This window comes from Cavia porcellus, unplaced genomic scaffold (genome assembly GCF_034190915.1).
Source record: "Cavia porcellus strain 051 isolate PalLab524CR breed Dunkin Hartley unplaced genomic scaffold, mCavPor4.1 scaffold_9, whole genome shotgun sequence".
Classification (NCBI taxonomy): Eukaryota; Metazoa; Chordata; class Mammalia; order Rodentia; family Caviidae; genus Cavia; species Cavia porcellus.
Window position 1 is genome coordinate 90967019 of NW_026947492.1, and position 22493 is coordinate 90989511.

The window sequence follows — 22493 nt, forward strand, 5'->3', positions numbered from 1 at the left end:
CCTGAGATCCACTCTCCCAACAGCACAACAGCATGGCCAGCATTTCTCAGCTGCTCAGTTCAGCCAAGCATAGGGGGGATGGGGGGACCAGCTTACCTGTCGGCGTCGCCCAGGCCCAGGGAGGTGTTTCGCTGCAGGGTCTCACGCACCACAGCCATCCCGTCTGGGAGCCGGTTCAGGCGACGCGTGTAGAGGCCGAGTCCCCCGTCGGTCATGTACCTGAGAGAAGAGGAGAGGGTGAGAACATGCATGGGCAAGAGCAGCTGCACAAGGCCCTGTCCCTCACATCCTGGAGCCCTGCACGGGCATCTTGGGCTCTGGGGGGAGGCACTGAGGTTTCCCCAAGGCTCTGCCACCAATCACAGCCCCAGGAAAACTGCATCACCCGGTACAACCTAGACTCATTTACCATCAGAGGCAACTAGTGTTCCTGTCCTGGGGAATGTCGAAGTCTGTGACATGTGGGAGGATCACAAAGAAGATGTCAAGATAAATATGAAAGCACTCTGCAATTCGTGTAATACTATATAAATCGTAGGCTTTTATTCTTTTTGGTGGTAGTGGTGGTAGTGGGAATTAAACCCAAGGCCTTTGCACCAAGAGTCACCCCCTCCTCTATTATTTATTATTTTTATTTTGAGGCAGGTTATTGTCAAGTTGCTGAGCTGCCCATGGTGTGCTCAAACTTGTGATCTTCCTGCCTCAGCCTCCCAGGGTGCTGAGATTATAGACATGTGACGCTACACCTGGCAAAAGACAGGCACTTTGTGGTTGTCACAGTCTGGAAGCAGCTACAGGGCTAAGTTTCACCTTTGGTGTCAGTATCTTAAGGGTTTGTTGCGAAAGTCTGTGAGCATCGTTAGATGAAATGGAAATGCTGTATTTACACAATGCGGTGCTACTCGGCCATAAAGAGATAAAGGTGAGTCAGTGGAGAAAAATGGATGCACCTTGAGACCGTCACGTTACATGAAATAAAGCAGACTCACAAGTTTAAACATCCCATGGTTTCTCGCTTATAAGACTCCAAAGTATAAATAAAGAACAAAATAAAAGGTAGGAAATAGGAAATAGGGAGACAGATTGTCCTCAGATGGGAAGGAGATTGGGAGACGGAGGAAGGGAGCAGGGGGAAGGAGACAAAAAAAGGAGGAAGATGTGTTACGTGCTGGCACCGGCTCCCTGTGATGAACGTAATCATGAACACAGACGTGCACTGCAAACACATACTAACAAAGTCATTCACAGCCCCTGAGCAACACTGATGCTAACATGCTCTTTCTCGGATCTCCTGGTGGTGCCCCAAAGCTGCCTTCCATGGACTTCTGGAACTATCCCTGAGAACCTAGCCCTCCAGAAGCCACTGCACCTCCTGTCTCCCCACCTCCTTCCCCGAATCTCCTAAAGGAGGCTGGCTGGGCTTCTATCCTTATCTCCCTAGGAGAATGGAGAAGTCAGCAAAGCACAGCTTGGGGTCGAGCTGGAAATCAAACTCAGGTTCTTTTAGTCGGTGCATGGCTCCCCTCAGATCCACCCGGCAAGGTATTCGGAAGCACCACATTTTATATCACAGGTCCAATGATACGCTGCAAAAAGCCTCAGTGTCACCATCTTCCCAACATAGTTGCAGAGCTAAGTCTCCAAGTGTTCGGGAGACTGTAGTTTCCTCCATCATGTCGGAGACTCCCTGGGGATATGTTCTTGGAAGAGCGGAGTCCTGAGAGGCTGTAAGGTTGCCAGCACCAGTGTGGCCAAGGAGAGGGTGAGCAGGAAAGCCCCACGGGGCCACCTTATGTGCAGGCAGTCAGGCTCAAGGGACCCTCCCTCCCAGCTGAGTGTCCCTGTGTCCCTAGTAGTGACCTTGGATGATGCAAGGCCAACATAATGAAGTGTCCTGGAAGTCAAAACAAAACAGTAGGGGAGACTGCATTCTTCACCCAGAGGTACCACTGCAAAACAAAAAAGCGCTCTATCTTAAAACTACGGAGTTGTACACTTTATTACTACTATTATTGTTATGATCATCATCACTATTATTCTTATTTGAAGAACCGAGAATTGAATCCGGGCCTTCACATACAACTATATAAATTTATTATTTGGAGACAGGATCTAAAATGCTAAGTTGCTCAAGCTGTTCTCAGTTGGACACCCTTCTGTCTCAGCCTCCCAGAGTGCTGAGATTATAGGCCTGCACCACCATACCAAGCTTGAATTGTACATTTTGAAAGGTTGAGTTTTAGGGCGGGGATGTGGCTCAGTGGCATAAGCACTTGCCTGGCAAGGTCATGAGTTCAATTCCCAGTATCTTGCTCCTCAAAAAAAAAGGGGGGAGGGAGGGTCTCCAGTAAAAATAAGGGTTTGATAATTATGAAACAATGAGTTTTATGGTATATAAATTATATCTCAATAAAAAGTAAAATATAAAAAATGCTGATTAAAACTATAGTTAGGCAATTAGCTGTACAATTGTATTTTAATGCTTTCTCTCACAGCTCCTGGAAAGCAGGAAGTACTCTTATTTTGTTCAAATCTACATCCCACAGCCACAGCTCACTCTCAGTGCTTATACTACTGTTCAAGTGGGATGAACGAACTCGTGATGAATGAAACATAATGACTTAGTCACCGGGCAAGGAACTTGCTGTGAGGATGGTGATTACAGTGCTTTCTCCCCTTAAATGTTGGCAAACTTGACAAACGAGACACACAGCAATTCCAGGCTTTGGGCGCACACCTATAATCTCAGCACTCCAGAGGCTGAGGCAGGAAGACTTGTGAATTTGAGACCAGCCTGGGCTACATGGTGAGTCAAGGACAATGAGCTACACAGAGAAATCCTGTCTCTAGAGAAAGACAGAGCCAGGGATTTAGTTCAGTGGTGCAAGCACTTACCTGGCAAGTGCAAGGTTGTGAGCTTGATCCTCGTAACCAGAAAGAAAGAAAGAAAGAGACAGAGAGAGTGCAAGGCAAGCCTAACACCGGGTCCATCATGCATTCATCTTCCCATCTGTTTGTCAAGCATCCTCCTACCCTCCTCAACAGATGTAGTGACTAAGGTACACCAGTGACCTCCCACATCCACCCCATGGCTAGCACAGAGAGAGGAAGCAAAAACAAACAAAAAATAACAAAAGCTCTCCCCTGAAATGCAGTGTTTCTGCCAGAGGTTGGACTCTTGAGATCAAACATCCTCTCCAAGAGAACACAAATTTTTCAGAACACAGTCTCACAGACCATTAGGCAAGGCAGTTACATTTTGACTTTAGCAAAATCTGCCCAGCTGATTTGATAAACAAAAGTTTTTCAACTGGGGCAATCTTGTCAAAGAACAAACAAACTAATTATTTCCCTGCACTCATTTCCCTGCTGGTTTTTTTATTGCTGGGGGAACAACACGCTCGGCTGGGCAATTACATGCACCTGAGCACGGAGTGTGCCAATGGACACCAGCCCGGCTCTCTGCCAGGGCCCTGGAGAGAGTCCGGTGGCTCAGAGATCAATGCCAGATTCCACACCCTGGGCCCAGCCACACCCAGGTGCAATGTGGTGTGGCTGAAAAATGGCACCCAGTGGGGCAGGAGAGCCCTGGGTGGGTCCAAATCTGCTGCTGGGGACTCTGACTGTGGCAGAGAAGAGGGAAAGGCAAAGTGGACACCATGTCTTCCACCTTCTCCAATGGGCCAGGGAGCTTGCTGCAGCTACGCTGACAGTGATCTGATTCCATCTGGAAGTAAATTTCTTCTTGGCATGGGTCTGGGAGAGAAGCAGAGAGGCCAGGAAAAGGAGGTATTTACCTGTTCACTCAGATAGTTATAAAAATATATTCACATACACGCACACATTTTTATACTTATGTGTATCAGGAATCAAACTCAGGACCTTGTGCTTGCCAAGCAGGTGCTGTGCTGCTGAGCTATAGTCCTGGACCTTATTTTAAAAAAAATTTTTAGAGACAGTGTCTTCAGTAGTTCAGGTTGGTCTTGAACTCACCGCAAGCTAGCTTCAAATTCAAGCAATCCTCCTGCCTCAGCCTCCCGAGTACTGGAATCCTAGCCATGCACCACCATACCTAACCATCATATTTTCACACAATGTTCTTTCAGATCAATTCTATGTATGTCTCTCCCTAAGAGATAGGGCAGCATTGGAGACAGCTGCTATTGGAACCTGCTTCATCTTCAAGAATCCAATTTTAAAATATTTATTTATTTTTAAATTAGTACCTACCAGCGCCCAGTTTGTACTTTTAAGTCACTCTTCTAGTCTCGGTGAAAAGTAAGTTTTTGTTGGAACTAAATTTGGACAGGAATTGGTTACTGAACCGTGGGTATAGACTGCCCAAAGACATGAATCCCCGAAGAAAGCAAAGTGTCAGCTTCACACTGGGCAGACAAGAAATGACTTGTCCTGAGGTCACAGCAAAGGAACCAGCCCATCCAGGATTAGTCCCTGAGCTCCAGCGCCACACCCTCTTGCTCCTTGAGGAGAGAAATAATTAGCACCGATGCCTGCCTGCGGAGCACTGGTAACATCCTAGTGTTTGCCGTGCGGGTTCCTGCCCTGTACGAGGCCCACATTATCCCCAAGTTCTGCTAGGATGGTGGTGGAGGCCCTGCTTCTGTTGCAAGCAGCTGAGGTGATTACAAATATTATAGGCAGTGAGACAGGGCTAGGTCCTCAAAGGAGCCAGTGCAGAAGCCCAGATACATTGCAACTATGGGGGAGACAGATACCTCCTGCTGTGGGCCAGGCCTCAAGACAAAAGATGAAACAAATGCATCCACATCCTAAGGACTGATATTCTAAATAGTTCCCCATCACCCTGAGGAAGCCAGGAGCCATTCCAACCCCTTAGGGAAGAGTCACTGCTCTCTAAGAATGTCTGCTTTCTATGTGACTGGCTCCCCCATTTGTTCCAAATGTAATCAATTTCACCTAAACTATTAATCTTTTGGCTAACTATAGTTATGTCCCACCTTATGCCCATTTGCCTTGTGAGTTCCCAGTTTATCCCACCTTGAACCTGTCTCATCCCATTATTTTACTCTATAAAAGACCCTGTAAAGGACAGAGTCCCTAGCAACCCGCTAGGACCTCTTCTGTCTCTCTCTCACACAGACGCTTTCTTTCTCTCAATAAATTTATTCTGCTTTTAACCTCCGCTGTTCCTAAAATTCAATCTTTGATTTTAGAGAACACAAACTCATAGTGGTTGTAGTCGGGATTTTCATTCCCCTATATCACTTCCTCCTCCCACAGCTTTCACAGTGACCCCTGAGATACAGAAAGTGGGGGCCTTTGCACTGCTAAAGGAACAAAGGATGGCCCTGGAGCATCAGGGTCAGGAAGGTGATATGGTTAAGGAGGCTTAGATTCAAATACACACTCTGTCGCCTGCTGACCGGAGCATGCGCACACCCACACCATGTTCATGGGAACCAACCATCGCTGGGTACCGGGCCAAGGTCAGCACATAAATCACACTTTTCAGTCTTCAAAAGCATTATTTCTCAGCTGGGGTTGCTTGCCTAGCACTCACGAGGCCTGGAGTTCAATCCCCAGGGCAGGAAGTAAGTGAATTATGTCTACTGCTCAGGTGAGCGAAGCGAAAAGAACCCTGGCCAAGACAGCAGTGCCGAGAGTCTGGGAGCTGAAATTCCAACCTGGTCATGTTTGGGTGCAGTGTCTTTGAGGTTCAGTTTCCTCATCTGTAAGACGAAGGAGACACAGATTAACTCAGGGTGGTGGGTGGTTAAATGAGATCATGTGTGTGGACAGAGCCAGGTGCCTGGCGCATGGGCAATGTGTCATAATTATTAGCTGCAGATGTCACCATCACTGCAAACGGCAGTGACACAGGACCCTCTTCCCAATACCACAAGTACTGGGCACTGGGTTCAGTGCCAGGCTAGGGCTGGAGGGATGAAAGACTTAGTTCTTGCCCTGCCAGAGCTAAAAATCTACTAGGGACTAAGGATTCAAATAACTACTACTTCGTGCACAGTGGCACAGCAGATGAGTATCCGACAAGCTCCGAGGACACACCGGACAGGTGCCACAAGGGAGGGCTGTGTAAGCTGGCCCTGAAGTGGCACTGGAGTTTGCCAGTCTAAGCAAGTTCACTGTAGCTAGCAGACTGGGAATACAGACAAGATCTGGGCTGCACGGTGTATGGCTGGCATCAGGAGATGCACAGGTGGCAGGGGGGTTGGCACCTCATTTATAGGTCAGGAAGGTGCAAGGGGTGCTGGGCAGTGACCACTGGCTCCAGCTTCTGCTGCAAAGGGAACAGTGCCTTCTCCACACATCCATTATTTCGTGCCCCATTCCTCCTGAACTTGTTTTCCAGGATCCTTTCTTCTAAGGATTTTTCAGGACATACTGCTTGGAATTCCTGTCTGAGTCACCATGGATCTTTGGGGAATGACCAGACCTGTAGGGTAACCTTCATCCCTTCTAGAAAGACAGACTTGTGAAGCCAACGCACCTATTACAAGCAACTTTCAACAAAATAGGCCCAGAACTGACACTAACTATGAAGAAGCTCTGGAATCCAATAGGACCTGTTAGGACAAATACACAGGAGCCATAGCGCAAGATTTGGTAAACAGATTTCTCCTTTGTAAATGTAATGATGCAACAGTATGGAACCTGGTGAAACTGGGGGTGTGAGTCGCCCTGGAGGTAGGGAAAGGTGAGTCTCCTAAAGCTTACGATTCCTTACACACACACACACACACACACACACACACACACACACATCAACTGCCACTAATCTCAAAAGAAATCACCTCTGCTCAAAACTGGGAGAGATTAGAGTGAACAGGAAGGGAGAGAAGTATGTACCAAGTTGCTGTCATTGGGTGCATTTCTAATAGAGTGTGACATTAAAAAGAACTCCCCCTGCAAAATAAAAACCTCTCAGAGGCAAGAAATGAAAAGTATAAAGAAAAAATACCTAATCAATCCTAGCTGCCCACTATTCTTCAAAGACATGTCAACCTGTCTGTAATTTTTGGGACACACTTTTGCCTTCAACATGGACACAGCAAAGAAAAATGAAATAAAACAGGCATCTCGGGTCCCTTTTGCCAATATCAACATGACTACACGAGCGTACATATTAACACATGCTCTGTTGCATGAGCTTGAAAAGACTGACGGGGACTGATGAAAAGCCTGTGTCACCACACGTTTCAACAACATCCAACCCCCTGGCGACGTGTGTTTGGACAGTGCCCCTCTGCCTGGGCACAGCACCGCAGGACACTGAGTCGCTCTGAGTTTATTAGAATGTAAATGGAGTTTCTAGATGAACCTGTAAAAGGATCCTTTTAGTCCAGGGCCCCTTAGAAGTCAGATAAATAGGCCTCACTCTGGGTCAGAGCAGGACATACGAGCAGGAGTCTAGCAAAGCTGCTAAATCCCTTTGAAGCACGCCGACGCTCACCAAAGAGAAGCAGCTGCTCTACTGGCTTGGGGAAGAAGGGGGTGCATCTGAAATGCAAGCACGATGGGGGAAAAGTGGGTCCAATTTTTCAGGGATAATTAGAAACGACAGCACTAAAATACAGATGGAGTCTTAAAATTTTGCTTTGGAAAGCACTGGATCCTGAAAGGGCTTCCAGACATGGATATCGAGGCAAATGTGGCAGATTTCATCTAGCAAACCCTGTCACCCACACTGCAAATCCAGAGATGTAACACACATCCTACTGACAGTGCAGTCTAGTATATTCTAGTGAAGTAAAGGTCCATTCCGACCAGAGGCGTGATGATTTTTCTTGACTAGGAGCCTCCCCACGTTGACATGGGACACAGCAAAACCAACGGCAGCCTTTGGAGAGAAAGTTCAAAGTAAGCAGGGTCCCCCTGTGCTAAAGGACTGCTATAAGTGACCCAGACTGGACGACACTTGCGATCTAGACAGCCAGGGCAGGGTGGGTGAGGAACACTCTCACCTTTCACGGCTATGCCTTAGTGGCCAACGCTTCCAACACTGACCCTTATTCCCTTACTCCTGCCATTGGGGGAGCCCTTCTGACAACTGCTAGGGCAGAGGCAGAGGGGAGCACATGGACTTTGAACCCTGCTGCTTCCTACCTGTCTGCACTGTTTTCCACTGACCCCTAGGATGGCGGTCACCACGCTCCCATCTTCTAAGAGCACAGAGCAGTTGAGTTTGGATGGCTAGCAAGATCTTTCCTTCTTCATTCAATACTGGAGGAGCCACCTGCGGCTGCGGAGTCACCAGAACTCAGAGCACAGAACATGACTGCAGCCAAAAGCTGTCACTGCCCGAAAGTTTCTTCAGTGGGCATGAGCACTGGGAATAGTCACTGTTCAAAGCCGCCAAACGCTGCCTTGGCTTTTCCTGCATTTCCTTCCATCTCACCGAGTCCAGGTGAAGGGTAGCCAGCTGACTGGGCGAGTCCAGCTTGATCTGCTGATCACAGGGCAGCCGGAAGTCAAGGCTGCTGCACAGGGGCAGGCGGCCTAGAGGTCTGCAGCGCACTCCGGCTGGCCCAAGTCACCAGTGCAGAGCTCCTTGGGGAGCATCCAAGAGGTTGCTAAGCTAACCAGCCAAGGGCTCAGCTCTGGCAGGCCTTGGCGACAGAGGTAGCAACGGCAAAAGGCAGGGTTTGAGTTAGGAGTTAAGGAGGAGTCGGAGGGCCCCAGGGGTCCTCTGAACTTCATTGGGGAAACTTACACACTTTGGCCATTTCTACTTCCTAAACCCAGGTGTGGAAGAGCAGTTTGCAAGAGAGAAGGAGGCACACAGAGGGGGTCGGCAGCAAAACTAACACATACCTCACCCTCCTCTTGACACTCCAAGGATGAGTTATGGAGAGCAGCTTCAGCCTCACCTGGCAGCTTTTGAGAAATGGACTGATCCTAGCAGGGCGTGGTGGTGCCTGCCTGTAATCTCAGCATTCTGGGAGACCGAGGCAGGAGGATTGCAAAGCAAGCCCAGCCCGTGCAATTTAGTGAGACTCTATCTTAAAATAAATAAATATTAAAAGGAGCAGCTCAGTACTAAGGCCCTGGGTTCAATGTTCAGTACAGAAAAAAGAAAGAAAGAAGCCCAGATGTACCAAATCTGCCAAATCACTCTCTGGATTTTACAAGCTTCCTAGGGGAGGCTGGATGTACATTCAACAATGAGAAGCCCAGGTCTCAGGCAGTGGTTTCCACAGTGGAGCACAAGATGACCCATAGGAGTAAACACTCAGGCTTTTCTTTCTATGTACTGTGAATCATGCCCTTTTCAATACCTATGCTTTGCCTATGTTCCATAGTATACACAATAATATTCCAATACTATGGCACAGAAGCTGCTTAAAAATAAATATAACCCCAAACAGGTTATGGACTACTGACTAAAGCAGAAGTTCCCACCTTTTTTGAGATGATGGGCCCCTCTGAAAAGCTAGTGGAAACTAAGCTCCCTATCTTTACAGGCGCAAAAGTCGCATCTGATTTGAGTCGGCTCCCAGGTCTCCAGGCCTCTTGGCAGTAATACCTCTGCCAGTGCCCGGCCACTGTGCAACCTGGCTGAGTGGGTCCCTTCTGTGTGCCCTGCGTCCACGCTGCGAGTCTTCTGTCTGCTAGAACCACCTTCAGTTGCGGCACACAGCACAGACTGGATCTCATCGCTGGTGGGTTTTTGCTCTGGCCAAACTTCTGGACGAGGAGGGACTGGCCAGGCTGGAAAATCCCTGCATGGGAGTAAAACACTGCTACCAAGGGCTGTATTTGGCGAATGCGAGGCGACTTTCCACAAGTCTAGCAGAAGTTCATCTCTCAGTAATTTCCAGGACATTTTAGCTTTAGCTTACCTAAGAATGCATACACATAAAAATGCGCTAAGAATTTCAGTTTTCAAAAAGCTTTAACTGTGATAATAAAATATGTACTTAAACAGAGATCCAGGGATTGTAGCAATAGTGCACTTATATCACTCTTCCTTAGATAGCCCTATGTAGTTTTGATTCATTAAAATCCACGGTTATGCTTATTTAAAACAGGAGCTGTGTGGGCAGCGTCCTGTGTGCTCCCTGCAGGCTTTGGGCAGTGGACAGTGAGACGGCCGGAAGTCGGTCTGGCCCGAATTCCCTTTATTGTGGCTCAGCTGTCAGACTGAGATCGAGAGAATATTTCTCACACTCTCAGGAAGCTTTCTGTCCACCCGCTGAAAGATGAAACACCTCCTCACACACAGCAGACAGTTCCCTAGACAAAGCCCCTTTAAGCTCCTTCTTGGCACAACATAGACGGTGAAAGGGGACAGCCTGATATCCAGGAAGCCTCAGAACTCAGAGCACACCCGAGTCATCAGGGGACTCTAAGAAAAATCTATGTTTCTGGGCCCTCGCTTCACAAATACACAGGTCGTCTGCTGGGGGCTATAAGCAAAACCTGACCTAAAACAACAACAACAAAAACACAAAGAGCTGTGTAGCTCTGTGCTTGCCTAGCATGCACCAGGCCTGGGGTTCATTTCCCAGCACCACAGAAATAAATGCACAATAAAACAGACTTCATTTTTTTAGAACATTTTGAAGCTTACAAGAAAACTAAAAATCATACAAAGCTCTCTTTCTTGCCCCCAAAAGTTGACCTATTATTAACATTTTTTGCATTAATGTGGTGCCTTATTGTAATCAATGAACTAATATTGTTATTATTAACAAAAGTCCATCACTTACATTACAGTGTCATTCAGACTGTATTGTACAGCTTTCTCTCTTTCTCTGTTTTTTTTTTTTGAGACAGTCTCACCTTATAGTTCAGGTTGGCCTTACACTAACTATGTAGCCCAGACTGACCTAGAATTCACTGGATTCTCCTGCCTCAGCTTCCTGAGAATTGGAATTATAGGTGTGTACCACAACATCTGGCTTGTAGTATATAGCTCTGTAGGTTTTGACAAATGCAAAATATCATGTATCTACCAGTACAGTAACAGAAACTGTAACTCTACCCTCAAAATACACTCCAAACTTTCACCCTGCCCCTCGATCTACAGGTAATTCCTTTGCAGGACAAAACTCAAAATGCTGCCTTACAGATTGAAACCAGCTAGACTTGCCTCAGTTCCCTAATAATTGATGCCACAAAGTGACTCCAGTAATGGGGACAAACCCTACTCCCAGTGCCCAGCTGGAAGCTGACTCCTGATGTCCCCTCTGGCTTGGATCAGGGCTTCATAAGAGTTGTTACTATTCCAATTTTTCTTTTCTAATCAGTTTGGTCTTAATCTGGACATAAAAGCCTCAAAACAGTACATGTGTTGGAAACCCAGATAGCCAGAGAGAGCACGAGTGAGTGGCATCCCACAGCTGAATTCAGGGCATTATGCCCCACACACCAGTGAACACTGGCGGGCATCACTGTTAACATGCCCTTCACCTGGAGAAGCCTTCTGCATTGTCAAAAAAAAAAAAAAAAATCTCCCCGAGCAGTTCTGATACACAAGAGACACATTTTCCCAGCTTCTGTAGGCTGCTATGACTTAAGATTCCTGGGCTTACTTCTCCTTCTCCTCCTTTATTTAAGATGGGGCCTCCCTACTCTCACTACGTAGTTCAGGCTGGCCTTGAACCACTGTGTGGCCCAGGCTGGTCTCAAACTCACAGTGATCATCCTGCCTCAGCCCCTGGAGTGCTTGGTGTGCATCACCAAGCCTTGCTTGTTCCTGGGATTCTGATGTGGCTCCCCAAATCCCCAAATTCCCATTTCACACTATGCTGGTTCTAAGGACTGCTTGTTCCCTGTGTAAGGTGACTATAGCCCTTCGGCATGGACCTGGAGGGACATCCAGCTCTTCTTTTTCTGTTGGTTTTACACAGTCACCCTTAGGGTCACCACAAGTTTCTACTGCACCAGGGAGGATTGAGCTGGCACCCTGGCTTAGGATCACACAGCTTCTACCCCATCTCATCTGAACTGCAGCTTAGAAGGACACCGTTTACTGACAACGGATGCAGTAAGATAAGTAACTCATAGTTGGGAAGCACAGACTGAGGCAGAAAGCACAAAGGCTCTGGAATCCTGACCCAACCTCAATAAACAACCAGCGGCCCCAGAGGACTGCAGGGAGGGCTATCAGAGAGTCATGCGCAGGACTCTTTCTGCCTTACAGGTTGCCCGCATTTTAAGGTGCAGGCATTTGTTCAACAAAGATTTATGTAGATCCAATTGGGAGGCAGGCTCTAATCTATCTGTGTGCTGGGGAAGCAGGAATCAACTTAGTCCTTGACCTTGGGCGCTCAGAGTCTGGCTGTGGCAAGCAAACAAGTCAGTGTTTGCAAGGGGATCATCAGCAGCCAGGCAAGGACAGCACTGGAAAGGGCTTCCTAGGAGAATGAGCCCTTGATCACATGCTGTACGTGCAGGGCAGACGGTTTTGCATTGGGGCAAGGAGTCAGCTCCTACAGATGAGCAAGTGGTCTATGCTGGCAAGGAATTCAGCGTAGCTGCAGACGATAACTTCGCCCAGTAACGTTCACCAATGCCACTGATACACAATCTCCACCTGATGTCCTGCCCCAAAGCACACTGCACCATCTATCTGTGAAGGGAAGTGGGAGATGTTCACATGGGCAGAGGAGTCTGGGGCTGTGGGCGCTTGATCTAAATGGGATTTCATAAAAGTATCAGCAATGGAAAGAAGCAGCTCTGGTCTTCAGGGATAGAGGTGGAAGCCAGACCTGGCGAATGCAGGCTACTCCAGTTGCCCGATGCAAGTTGGAGCAGGAGCAGTAGATACATCAGCAGAGCACTCAGGACCCCAAGCCCAGGCCCTTTCCACCTGTGCCCAGCATTGCCTTGGCAACGGGAACCAGGTGGTCACCCACATAGCTGCTTCTCTGTGGTAATGGACTCTGGTGGGGCAGGAGTTGGAAAGCTTGAAAGTTTGAATATTCAATGTCATAAGTTTACTATTTATGGTGCTGGGGCCTGGATCAGTGAGGGCTTTTGCATTGCACTTACATGTGCAGCCCTTTTGATTTCTCATTTTGAGACAGAGTCTTACTAAGTGGCCCAGGCTGGCCTTGAACTTGTGATCCTCCTGCCTCAGCTCCCAAGTCTCGGGTATTACCTAATGTACACCTTTGTTTGGTAAATTTGCCATTTTGAAAAAACAAATAAAAAGGTCTATTTTAAAATGATTCATTCAATAGTTAGAGCTTAACACAGGAGGTGAAGAACAACAGTGATTCTGAAAGGCCACATCTGTTCCTAGCCTTCCCCTCTGTGGCCCCCCAAACTCTCATTCCCTGCAAAATCAAGGTATGTATTGTTCAGAGTGCATCAGTCTAAAAACCAAAAGTCTGCTAAATGATGAGCTAAATGGTGTGTAAGTAGGAAGCATCTCTTCCCAGCAAGTCTAGACTTTGAACTGATAAGGTGAGGGATATTCACCTGGGCACATGAGCTGGAGGTGTGGGGTTGTACTTGATCCATCTGTACACTAACTGGTCCAGGACGAGCAGTTCTTACAGCTTTGGAAAGGTCTGATACTGCTCCCCACATGCACCCTCTACCCCAACACGCCTTCCCCTTGGAAGGCCATTCTTTGCGTGTGCGTGTGTGGTACCGGGGATTAAACTGAGGTCCTTCTCATGGAGATACATTCCAACCCTTTTTAAAGATAGTCTTATAACTTGCTAAGTTGCCCAGGCTGGACTCAAACTGGCATCATTTTGTCTCAGCCTCCCAGATGGCTGGGGGTCCCATGCATACACCTCCATACCCAGCTTGCTGTGGCAGCCATCCTGAAACACAAAGCAGAAGCCTGGGGCATAGAAGCTGCAAAGCAAGGGCCATGGGAAAAGAAAAAAAAAGTCAGTGGAGCCCTGTCAGCCAGACGCATTCCAATAATGGGTGCCTCTGTGGTGATTCCCAAAGCGCTCCCGTTGGTGAAGGTGACTCTTACTCAAAACAGGGCAGGGCTGACGTTCCTTGGAGCACACCAAAGCCCAAACTCAGCCTTCAGGGACTAGACCACTGCAGCCGGGCTTTGCACAGAGTTCCTGCTCCTGGTGCCAACTCACACGGTGTGCGCAGTAACACACAGAGGTCCACCAACTCTCTGCCACCTAGAGAGGTCCTCAGACATGGATGCTGGTAGTTATTAAAAAGGTAGCAGCACACTAAGCAAACACCCAATGCCGGCAACTTTGTGTGACTATAGAACTCCAGATGGGGGAGGGAGGATTGCCAAGGTTTCCTGGTCTAATGGTTTTTCAGATGGAGGAAAGGAGACTCGGAGAATTTAATTGATTTGGCCAAGGAAATACAACTCAAGGCAGTCACTGCCGTGTTTCCAATTTACTGCATTGGTGTGCTGAGTAAATCCCTATAAATAACTCCCCTTTCTCATTGTCTTCTAGCACAGAATTGAAGCTGGACGCTATTTCCCAGTGTTATCACAGCTGTGTGGACTTCCTTGTGCCCCACTCAGACTCTCTTCTGACAAGTTCAGAAAGGTAGAAATGCAGAGTGGTGGTGAACATCTGTCATGCCAGCACTTGGGAGGCTAAGGCAGGACAATTGCCACAAGTTTGAGGCCAACCTGGACTACGTAGAGGGTTCAAGGTCAGCCTGAAATATATTTTGAGACCCTATTTCAAAAAAGGTAGGATGATGATGATGATGATGATGATGATGATGATGACGACGACAAGGACTTTAGGACCAATATTACTGCTTTGATATCCCCATTCCCTAGGATAGTGCCTGGAGTGGTCTGGACAGGCACCCAATAAGTGTTTATGATGGACCGAATCAATGATTAAATAATAGCAAAGGATTCCGTGCCTTGCACAGATAGCGTACACGCTAATGTTCGGAGAATACAAAGAGAAACGCAGTGTATCTTTGCACGTGCTTTAAATACCTAAGTCAAATACGACCAACAGCAAGTCTGGTTTCCTAAAGACTCCCAGGAACACAGGAGGAGGTGGATGCTGATTTAGACGCTTGGAGGGACATTCGCAGGACAGTAAGACCCAGCCTGTCCTCCATGGTGGGGACAGTGTTCCTGGCATGCTCTGAGACATCCCAAACCCCAGCTGCGGGTGGTATCATTGTCCTATGACAGGGAACACAAAGAGAAACCAGTACAGGAGGAGCTCAACCCAGAAGGGTGAAGCCTGGACTCTCCCTGAGCACCCACACATCCGGGGCTAGGATGGGCGCTGAGTGGGGTCCCAGCAGCCGGTGTAGCACGAACCATGAGATCAGATACTTCTCCCTGCAGCGCCTCAGCGGCTGGGGCTCTGGAGGTGGCCTGGACCGAGACACCCAGAAGCCAAGCAGCCGGGCATCCAGGCAAGCCCAGCGACTTGAGCACTGAGAGCAGTCAGGGCCAGCATGAGCTGTGAGTGACAGGGACACCTGGCAGCCAGGAGAGCACTCGGGAAGGACAGGCTTCTTCGAGGGCAATGAGACACAGGCCAGGATGCCCAGCTGTAGAACTGAGCTAACGCCGCTTTCCTGGGGGCCACTCAGGTTACCTCTTAGCAAGGCACCAGGAGCTGTAGCCATAACAGTTGTCTGATGCCAAGAACAGCGCCTGAAGTTTCTCACTTTTTTTTTTCTCAATCCTGAGGATTAACCTCAAGAGCCTTTGCACTGAGCTACATCTCCAGTCCTTTTTAGGTTTTTTTTTTTTTTTTTAAACTTTGAGACAGGATCTTATTAAGTCACTCAGTTACCCAGGCTGGGCTCAAACCTGCAATGTTCCTGCCTCAACTTCCCCAGAGTGCTGAGATTACAGATGTGTGCCACTGTGCTTGGCTGGCTGGCTTGTTTTCTTTCTTTCTTTCTTTCTTTCTTTCTTTTTTTCTTTCCTTCTTTCTTTCACTTTTCAATTTGTTCAAACACTTCCGCTCTGACGAGCATGGTAGACAGATGGGCGAAAGGTGTAATTTAAATGTGGCTGTGGGCAGAGTTGAAGTCCACTGAGCTGGTGAGTAGACCGTAAGTGTATCATGTTCTCAACAGTCTCTGAACCCTTTTATCATCTGGTAGGGTAGGGACAGAAATACACACATGGCTTTTTCGTTGATTAGAACAGGGTGTGAGAGGGGCTGGGGATTTAGCTCTGTGGCCTAAGCGCCTGCCTTGCAAGCAGGCAGTCGTGAGTTCGATCCCCGGTACTGATAAAAATGAAAAAGACAAAAAAAAAAAAAAAAAAAAAAAAAAATAACAGGGTGTGAGTTACAAAATCTTCAGAAGAAATGACTGACGGGATCTGAGTGCAATGCACCAGCAGATTCACTCTCTACCTTCCTTTGTGCAGGAAAGCTCTGTATCTTCTGGGCCCACTTCTCCAGAATCTGCCAAATATGCCCAGGAGCCAGGAGCAGTAGATTTGAGTTCTTATGAACAGCCTTGCCCACAATCTGAGAGGTCTGGTTTTCAACACATTTTTTACTTTGATTCGTGGCTACCTTAGTGCTGAGGCTTTCTTTTCTTTTGGTACCAGTTACTGAGCACAGGGCCTTCACCCTGAGCTACATCACTCTTCACCCAAGCCCCCTCTTTTGTGAGTCTTGCTAAGTCACCTAGGTTGATCTTGAACTTGCAGTCTTCCTGCCTCAGCCTCCCAGAGTGCTGAAATTGCAGGTACCACTATGCTCCGTTTAGCCAAAGAAATACCGAAGAGTAACTTTTAGCTCTGCTTCGGGTTTGGTTCTCTAGGATTCGTCTAAGTGTTTTCCAGGTTACTTGTACCCAGTTTCTACAAACACTTATTTCTACTAGGTTTTGGGTTTTGAACTCTGCACGCTCATCATTACCTTTTCCTAAACAAACCACTGCCTTTTGCTGTACTCCTTAAAACTTAGCACCAAGAACACACAGATCTTTGATAGTGCCCAGCCAGCAGGTACTGTGTCACCACCCACATCATTATTCCATTAACGCAGATGAAATTTAGGCTTTGCTGAAAGCCCTGAAACCTAGTAAAACTTAGTTCTTGCAGCCTAAAACCCTTAACTTTTGTAGGCAGCAGCACACAAACATCGGTGGGGGCAGATGGTTATCCAAATGCATGGGCCAAAAGGAAGTGACAGGAGCCATCTGGGAGGTGTCACCAGGTGCCTGAAGGACTGGGCAGGTGGGGAGGGGAAATGGATTTAGAGATAGAGCAGACATCTGCAAGGCTGTAGAAAGTGAGAGGCTGGTGTCCAGACCAAGGGGCAGCAGGGACAGGGTGGGGGGGCTCTGAGGACAGAAGGGGTAGAGGAGATGGCAAGAAGCCAGGCTTGGCTAGCCAACCATTCTTGAACTCCCCTAGGCGGTACTAGGTGACCTGCCTGGTCCTTGGCACTTTGGATATAGCAGAGAGCGAGGCTGATGAGATCTGGGGTTCTATGGAGCTGCGAGTGGGAGCCATGGAGGGAGGGCCATGTGTTCCCTACTGGACATCACAGGGGAGGATGAGGCAGATTGCATTCTCCAGACACAACTGCAGCGGTGCCTTCCCTTGCCCATTCCCTGAAAGATACTTTGCTTTCCTTCCATGAAGCCTGGGACAGATGTTCCCTGCTCTTGAGCCTGGAGGGCTTGAGACTGCTTTGGTCACTATGTGTGACAGTTGTGATGCTGACTTCCAGGGCTCGATCATCAATGGTGACACAGTCAGCCTTAGTAACTAATGCAGAGGTGGCCTAGGGGTGACATGAAGCTACCGAGGAAGGGTAAGCAGACAGATTGTGTGACCAGGTGCGTGCCGGGAAAACACCTCTCACCCATGTGCAGGACAGATTTGCAGAGGGAGCCCTGAGATTTAAGGGGCAGACAGCATCATCCGGGTAAGAAATACAAGCTGTGAGCTAAGAGAAAACCAGGACAGTTGTGCTACAAAGACACCATCGGACACAGTGACTAGCACCCAGGGATGAGAAAACAGGAGAGCCTGGCATTCATTTTTTCTGGGTCCCAGCTGTGGAAGAAAACTGGAGGTGGGAACACGGTGGGGAAAAACACATTTTAGGGAAGGAGAGGTGTTCAGTGTCAGGCAGCACAGAGCTTTGGTGAAGCCTGAATCAAGTGGTTGATGCCAGTCTGTCTGCCCCTGAGGCTGGTTCCAGAGCTCAGCAGCTTGGACACCTGGGCGAGGTGACTGAGACTCTTCATATACCCATCTTCATGGGGAGAATGGGAAGAAGAGTTCTGATGCCACAGAGATTAAAGTCAGGATGACAAGAGAGATTAGCCAGGAAGTGCTGATGCGCTGGGACTTTTGGGGGGACTTCCATCAACAGCAGTGGCCATCGTTGATGCCGTGACAATGAGTGTTTAGTGACCATGTGTGCTGCTCTTTGTTCCCTGGGTGTCAGGCGGGCATGGGGCATTAAACAAACTCTGTTCCCATGGATCTGCACTGCATCTCTGGTGTAGGCGTGGTCAGCTGTGACGTCCATGTGGACATTGGTAATAGCTACACTGGCCCCTGCAGAATGGGAAATCCAGGCTGCGTTTGTCTTTATCTCTCTTCCCCTCAGTGGCTGAGTGGTTTTCATTAACGCCTCCCACGGAGGAAGGCAAAAGCCACTCGATTAATAAAGCTCTGTCTGTGCACGGCTCAGAGGTCTGGGGTGGCGCGGAGCTTCTAGTTGCAGGTTTTGCTTAGGTTTGCAGCTGGTGGGGGGAGTTGAATGTCCTGAGAGAAACTCAGGTGTCACAGTTACCAAGGCCGAAAGGGAGCCTTAAGTGACTGCAGTGCCCCAAGGGTGACGCTTCCCAGCAGGATGCCCGCTGTAGGAGGCGGGGTCAGCGAATCTCCACCCAAGGCTGGCTCTGAGTCTGAAACTTTCCTGCTCATTGGTTTTCATTTCCAGCACACACAGAACCCCTTTGGGCTGCGGTCCCTCTCTGCACAAGCACCAGGGGAATGTTGACACAAGTGTTTCCAATGCGGCAGGAAAGATCCGTGATGCTGCATTGAAATTCAACAGTTAGGAGCTTTTGAGGCAGAGAGGTACCCACCTTTACCCCAAGCCCTCCCCAGCTATTATGATGCAGTACAAACTGCACTCTGGGTCTCACCCTGCTGAACATAGCCTTCCTGCTCTATTGTCCCTTTATGGAGTATCTGGGGTGTGGGCGCTTCCATTCTGGTCCTGCTCTCTGTACACTGAGCAGGTGCTGGCTGCGGGGAGAATGCTGTAGAGCACCTGGGACTGCTGGCTCTGCATGCAGCCTATTGAGTGGCTGGTTCTCACTGTTATCCCCTGTGACCCAGCCATGTCACTTGATCTCCCCAAATTTCAGTCTCCTCAATAGTACAAAGGGATGAAAATGAGCCTCCATCGCAAAGAGCCAGTGATGTGCAGAGCAAGCATGGCAGCAGGTGTAGACAGCTCTGCGCAGAGCCAAGCACACAGGAAGGCTCCCAAGCAGCTAGGCTACCGTGACTCCCATGCCACAGCTGCAGGACCGGCAGAGACCCCGACACGAGGGTGCTGGAGTCCCCTGCTTGGTGGCCTTCCGCCTTGGCCAGAGAGCCGGTGCCACAGTCATTCTGTTCAGTGTTTCTCTGACAACTTGAGTTGGCTTCACTCTTGAAGTGTTATCACTGCTTGAGGACAAGAGCTGTCTCATCCTAGGACTAGATGAGTAGGCAATTACAGGCCTAGAGCTTGGGGACCAGGGACACAGCCACCTCTGACGTAGTGGAGAGGACCACAGAGCTCCACCTCGCTCTTTCCCCCAGATCAAGGGGTAGAGGCCGGTTAGGGCTTGATGTATAGCAGGGAGGCTGTGGGGACAGTGGGTCCTCTCTTCAGCCTGGGGATCTGATTTCATGTTTGGGTCTGCAAAGTCGCCAGCCCACCGAGGTGTCCACACCAGCATCTGCCTCACTTGGTAGTAATTCGAAGATGAAGAGGAAAAGGTCATAACCCTCATTTCTCAGGAAGATTTCTTACCAGGACCCTGAGGACCTGGACAGAAACATTCTTCCAAGCATGCTTGATTTGCGGTCTCACCTGAGACAGTTTTGAGACTTAGCAGATGTTTATCTATGAGGACGTGTTGTTCTTTCGGCCTCTGCACCCTAGTAAGCATCCTCCTGTCACCAGGCAAGACGTGCCTGCAGAGTGGAAGGCTAACTTATGTGGAACCTGGCTAGCCTGAGATATCCAAATACTCGGCCTTGAGGCAGGTATTTTTAAAAAGAACATTTAAGTGAGTCTCAGTAAAACAGTCCATAATGTGGGTTGGCCTCACGTTAGGTCCAACTGTGGCTCTAAGAGAAAGAGACAGGTGGTCTCTCAGGAGGAGGCGATGCTGCCTGAGACTGTCTCTGGATGTCAGCTGTGACACCAACTCTTCCCCCGGTCTCTAGCCTGTCTCCTGCCGTGAAGATTCTGGAGTTGCCCGTCTCCATGGCACCACCAATTCCTTAAAATTAATTCTCTCCTCCTCTCTCTCTATTCACTTGTTTTCTCTAGGGAACCTGAACTCAGCTACAGACCATTTGTGATCCACCAAGTAGTATTTGGTCATCGAACTCAAGGATCAGAAACTGTGTGACATCTACCAAATGTCCTCAGTAGAATAAAAGATGCAAGAAAGGGTGCCCCACTCCAGGCACACGGATACCTTGGAATTCCGCCTCTTCTGCTCTTCATTACACATCTACAGGGCAGGTTACCACTGCATCCCTGGGAAGCAGGCTCAGGAAAGGAAGCAATTCCCCAAATAAGGAGCACAGGTCCTCTCCTGCCATCTCCAGGGTCTTCCCTGACACCAGGTCTCCAGAAAGCACACAACTCAGTGAGGCCCCAACAAAACCTCAGTTCCTTATCTTGATGTGAGCGCAGGCACGTGGGGCCTTTTAGAGTCTTTCAACATGGACTTACTGTCTGAGGGCCAAGACACTCCCAGTCTCCTCCAAATGTTCTGTTTCCACCTCGCCTTGAACTCTGTGTTCTCCAACCTTACCATCATAAATCTGTTAAGCCCCTGTAGCTGCTGGCCTTTGGAAAAATAGCTGGGAGAGGGGTTCAACCTGGGTGATAAACAAATGCAGACCAGGTTGTCTCTAGATGAGAGCTACATAAATGCTCTTCACCAGGAAAACGGGCATGCAGGGAAGACCTGCAACCCTTCAGCTCTCTCTGCTTAAAGTACACTCATCTGCAAAGCATCAGGTAGAGAAAAGAGGGCAAAAAAATGTCAAGTCACATTTCTACTTCTTCTTCTTCTTCTTCTTTTTTTTTTTTTTTTGTCTTTTTCCTTTTTATCGGTACCGGAGATCAAACTCACAACTGTCTCCTTGCAAGGCAGGTGCTTATGCCGCTGAGCTAAATCCCCAGCCCCACTTTCCTACTTCTTCTATGGGCTTAAAATAATTATGTACTTCGGGCCTTTATTATCCTTTTTCTAAAATGAAGACAGCACCATATTAAGCCAGAGTTTGGGAGCTATGTAACATACTCAGCACTCTGAAGGTACCCATCCATGCCCAGGAGCCCCAGTTCCCAACTATCCAGCAGGACTGGAATATGTTTCTCATGCATGTGAGAACTGACCCCATCAGTGTGAGCCTAGGGAACCCAGCTGTACCCCAGTGATGAGCTTGAAGGGTCAAAAGTTGGTGCAAAAGCGAAGAGTACGAGATGGCCTAGGCTCCAGAACAAATCATAGCTGCTTCCTCTTGTCCTCCACCTCCAGGGCACAGCACGGCGCCTGAGAGACACACCCATGATACCTAGGGATTTGAGTCAACTAAAAGGCAGCCACTGTGGTCCTGCTGAATAGACCAATCTGAGCACTGCTCAGGTGCGGACGTGGTGGCTCGAATGTTGCTCACAAGAGAGGGGCAGGGCATCTGTGCTGGGGGACAGCAGGCAGCAGAAAGGTGGGCAGCCAGGCAGGAAGAAGAAGCTCGCAGGCATCACAGGCTGAGCTCTCACCCAACCTCTCATAGCGGCCACTGGTAGGGTATGGGGTGCTTCTGTTTCCCACAGGACTCAAGGTTATGGTTCAGTCTCAACCTCCATCATCATAAAGAGTGATCTCATTGGCTTCCACCAACCAGGGCTTGGAAATGAGCTAGGGTAGGAGAGAATGAGATACACGGAGTGCTTTCCCCTTCCCCAGGCACTGCACAGGTCTCGCCCAGCCTTCTTGTGTTATTACCCAAAGGATGACTTGGAAGGAAGAGTCTCCAAGGCCCCAGGCACTGCACGCTGCCTGTCACTTCCCTCAGTCCTCAGGACAGCTCCAGGCATTTCATTTGTAGGTGAGGGTAGATGGCTTCCAGAAGACAAAGAGAAGACATAAAGACCGCTCACAGAACCTGCACTATTTTAGGACCTACCCTGGAGCCCTCATGTGGCCTCCGATACTAATATGTGTCATCACCCTTGACACACAGGCTCATCCTCCCATTGGGCCGGCTTCTGTAGGGCATCATTCTAAGGCTGTGAGGTTGGGGTTTGCCTAAAGCCCAAACCCCATCCTAA

At 48.7% G+C, this 22493-nt stretch overlaps 1 protein-coding gene across 10 annotated transcripts in view; it reads right to left on the reverse strand.

Moving 5' to 3' along the window:
* The window catches only part of Nav2 (neuron navigator 2), a 669303-nt gene that overhangs the window by 120379 nt on the left and 526431 nt on the right, over nucleotides 1-22493 (reverse strand). For all 10 annotated transcript variants that reach the window (XR_010049935.1, XM_063256804.1, XM_063256802.1 and 7 more), the window contains one exon: nucleotides 97-219. Coding sequence is in view for 9 of the 10 variants with exons in the window: in XM_063256804.1 (XP_063112874.1) it covers nucleotides 97-219 (123 nt within the window). In the remaining variant the exon portion in view is untranslated. The remainder of the gene's footprint in view (nucleotides 1-96; nucleotides 220-22493) is intronic.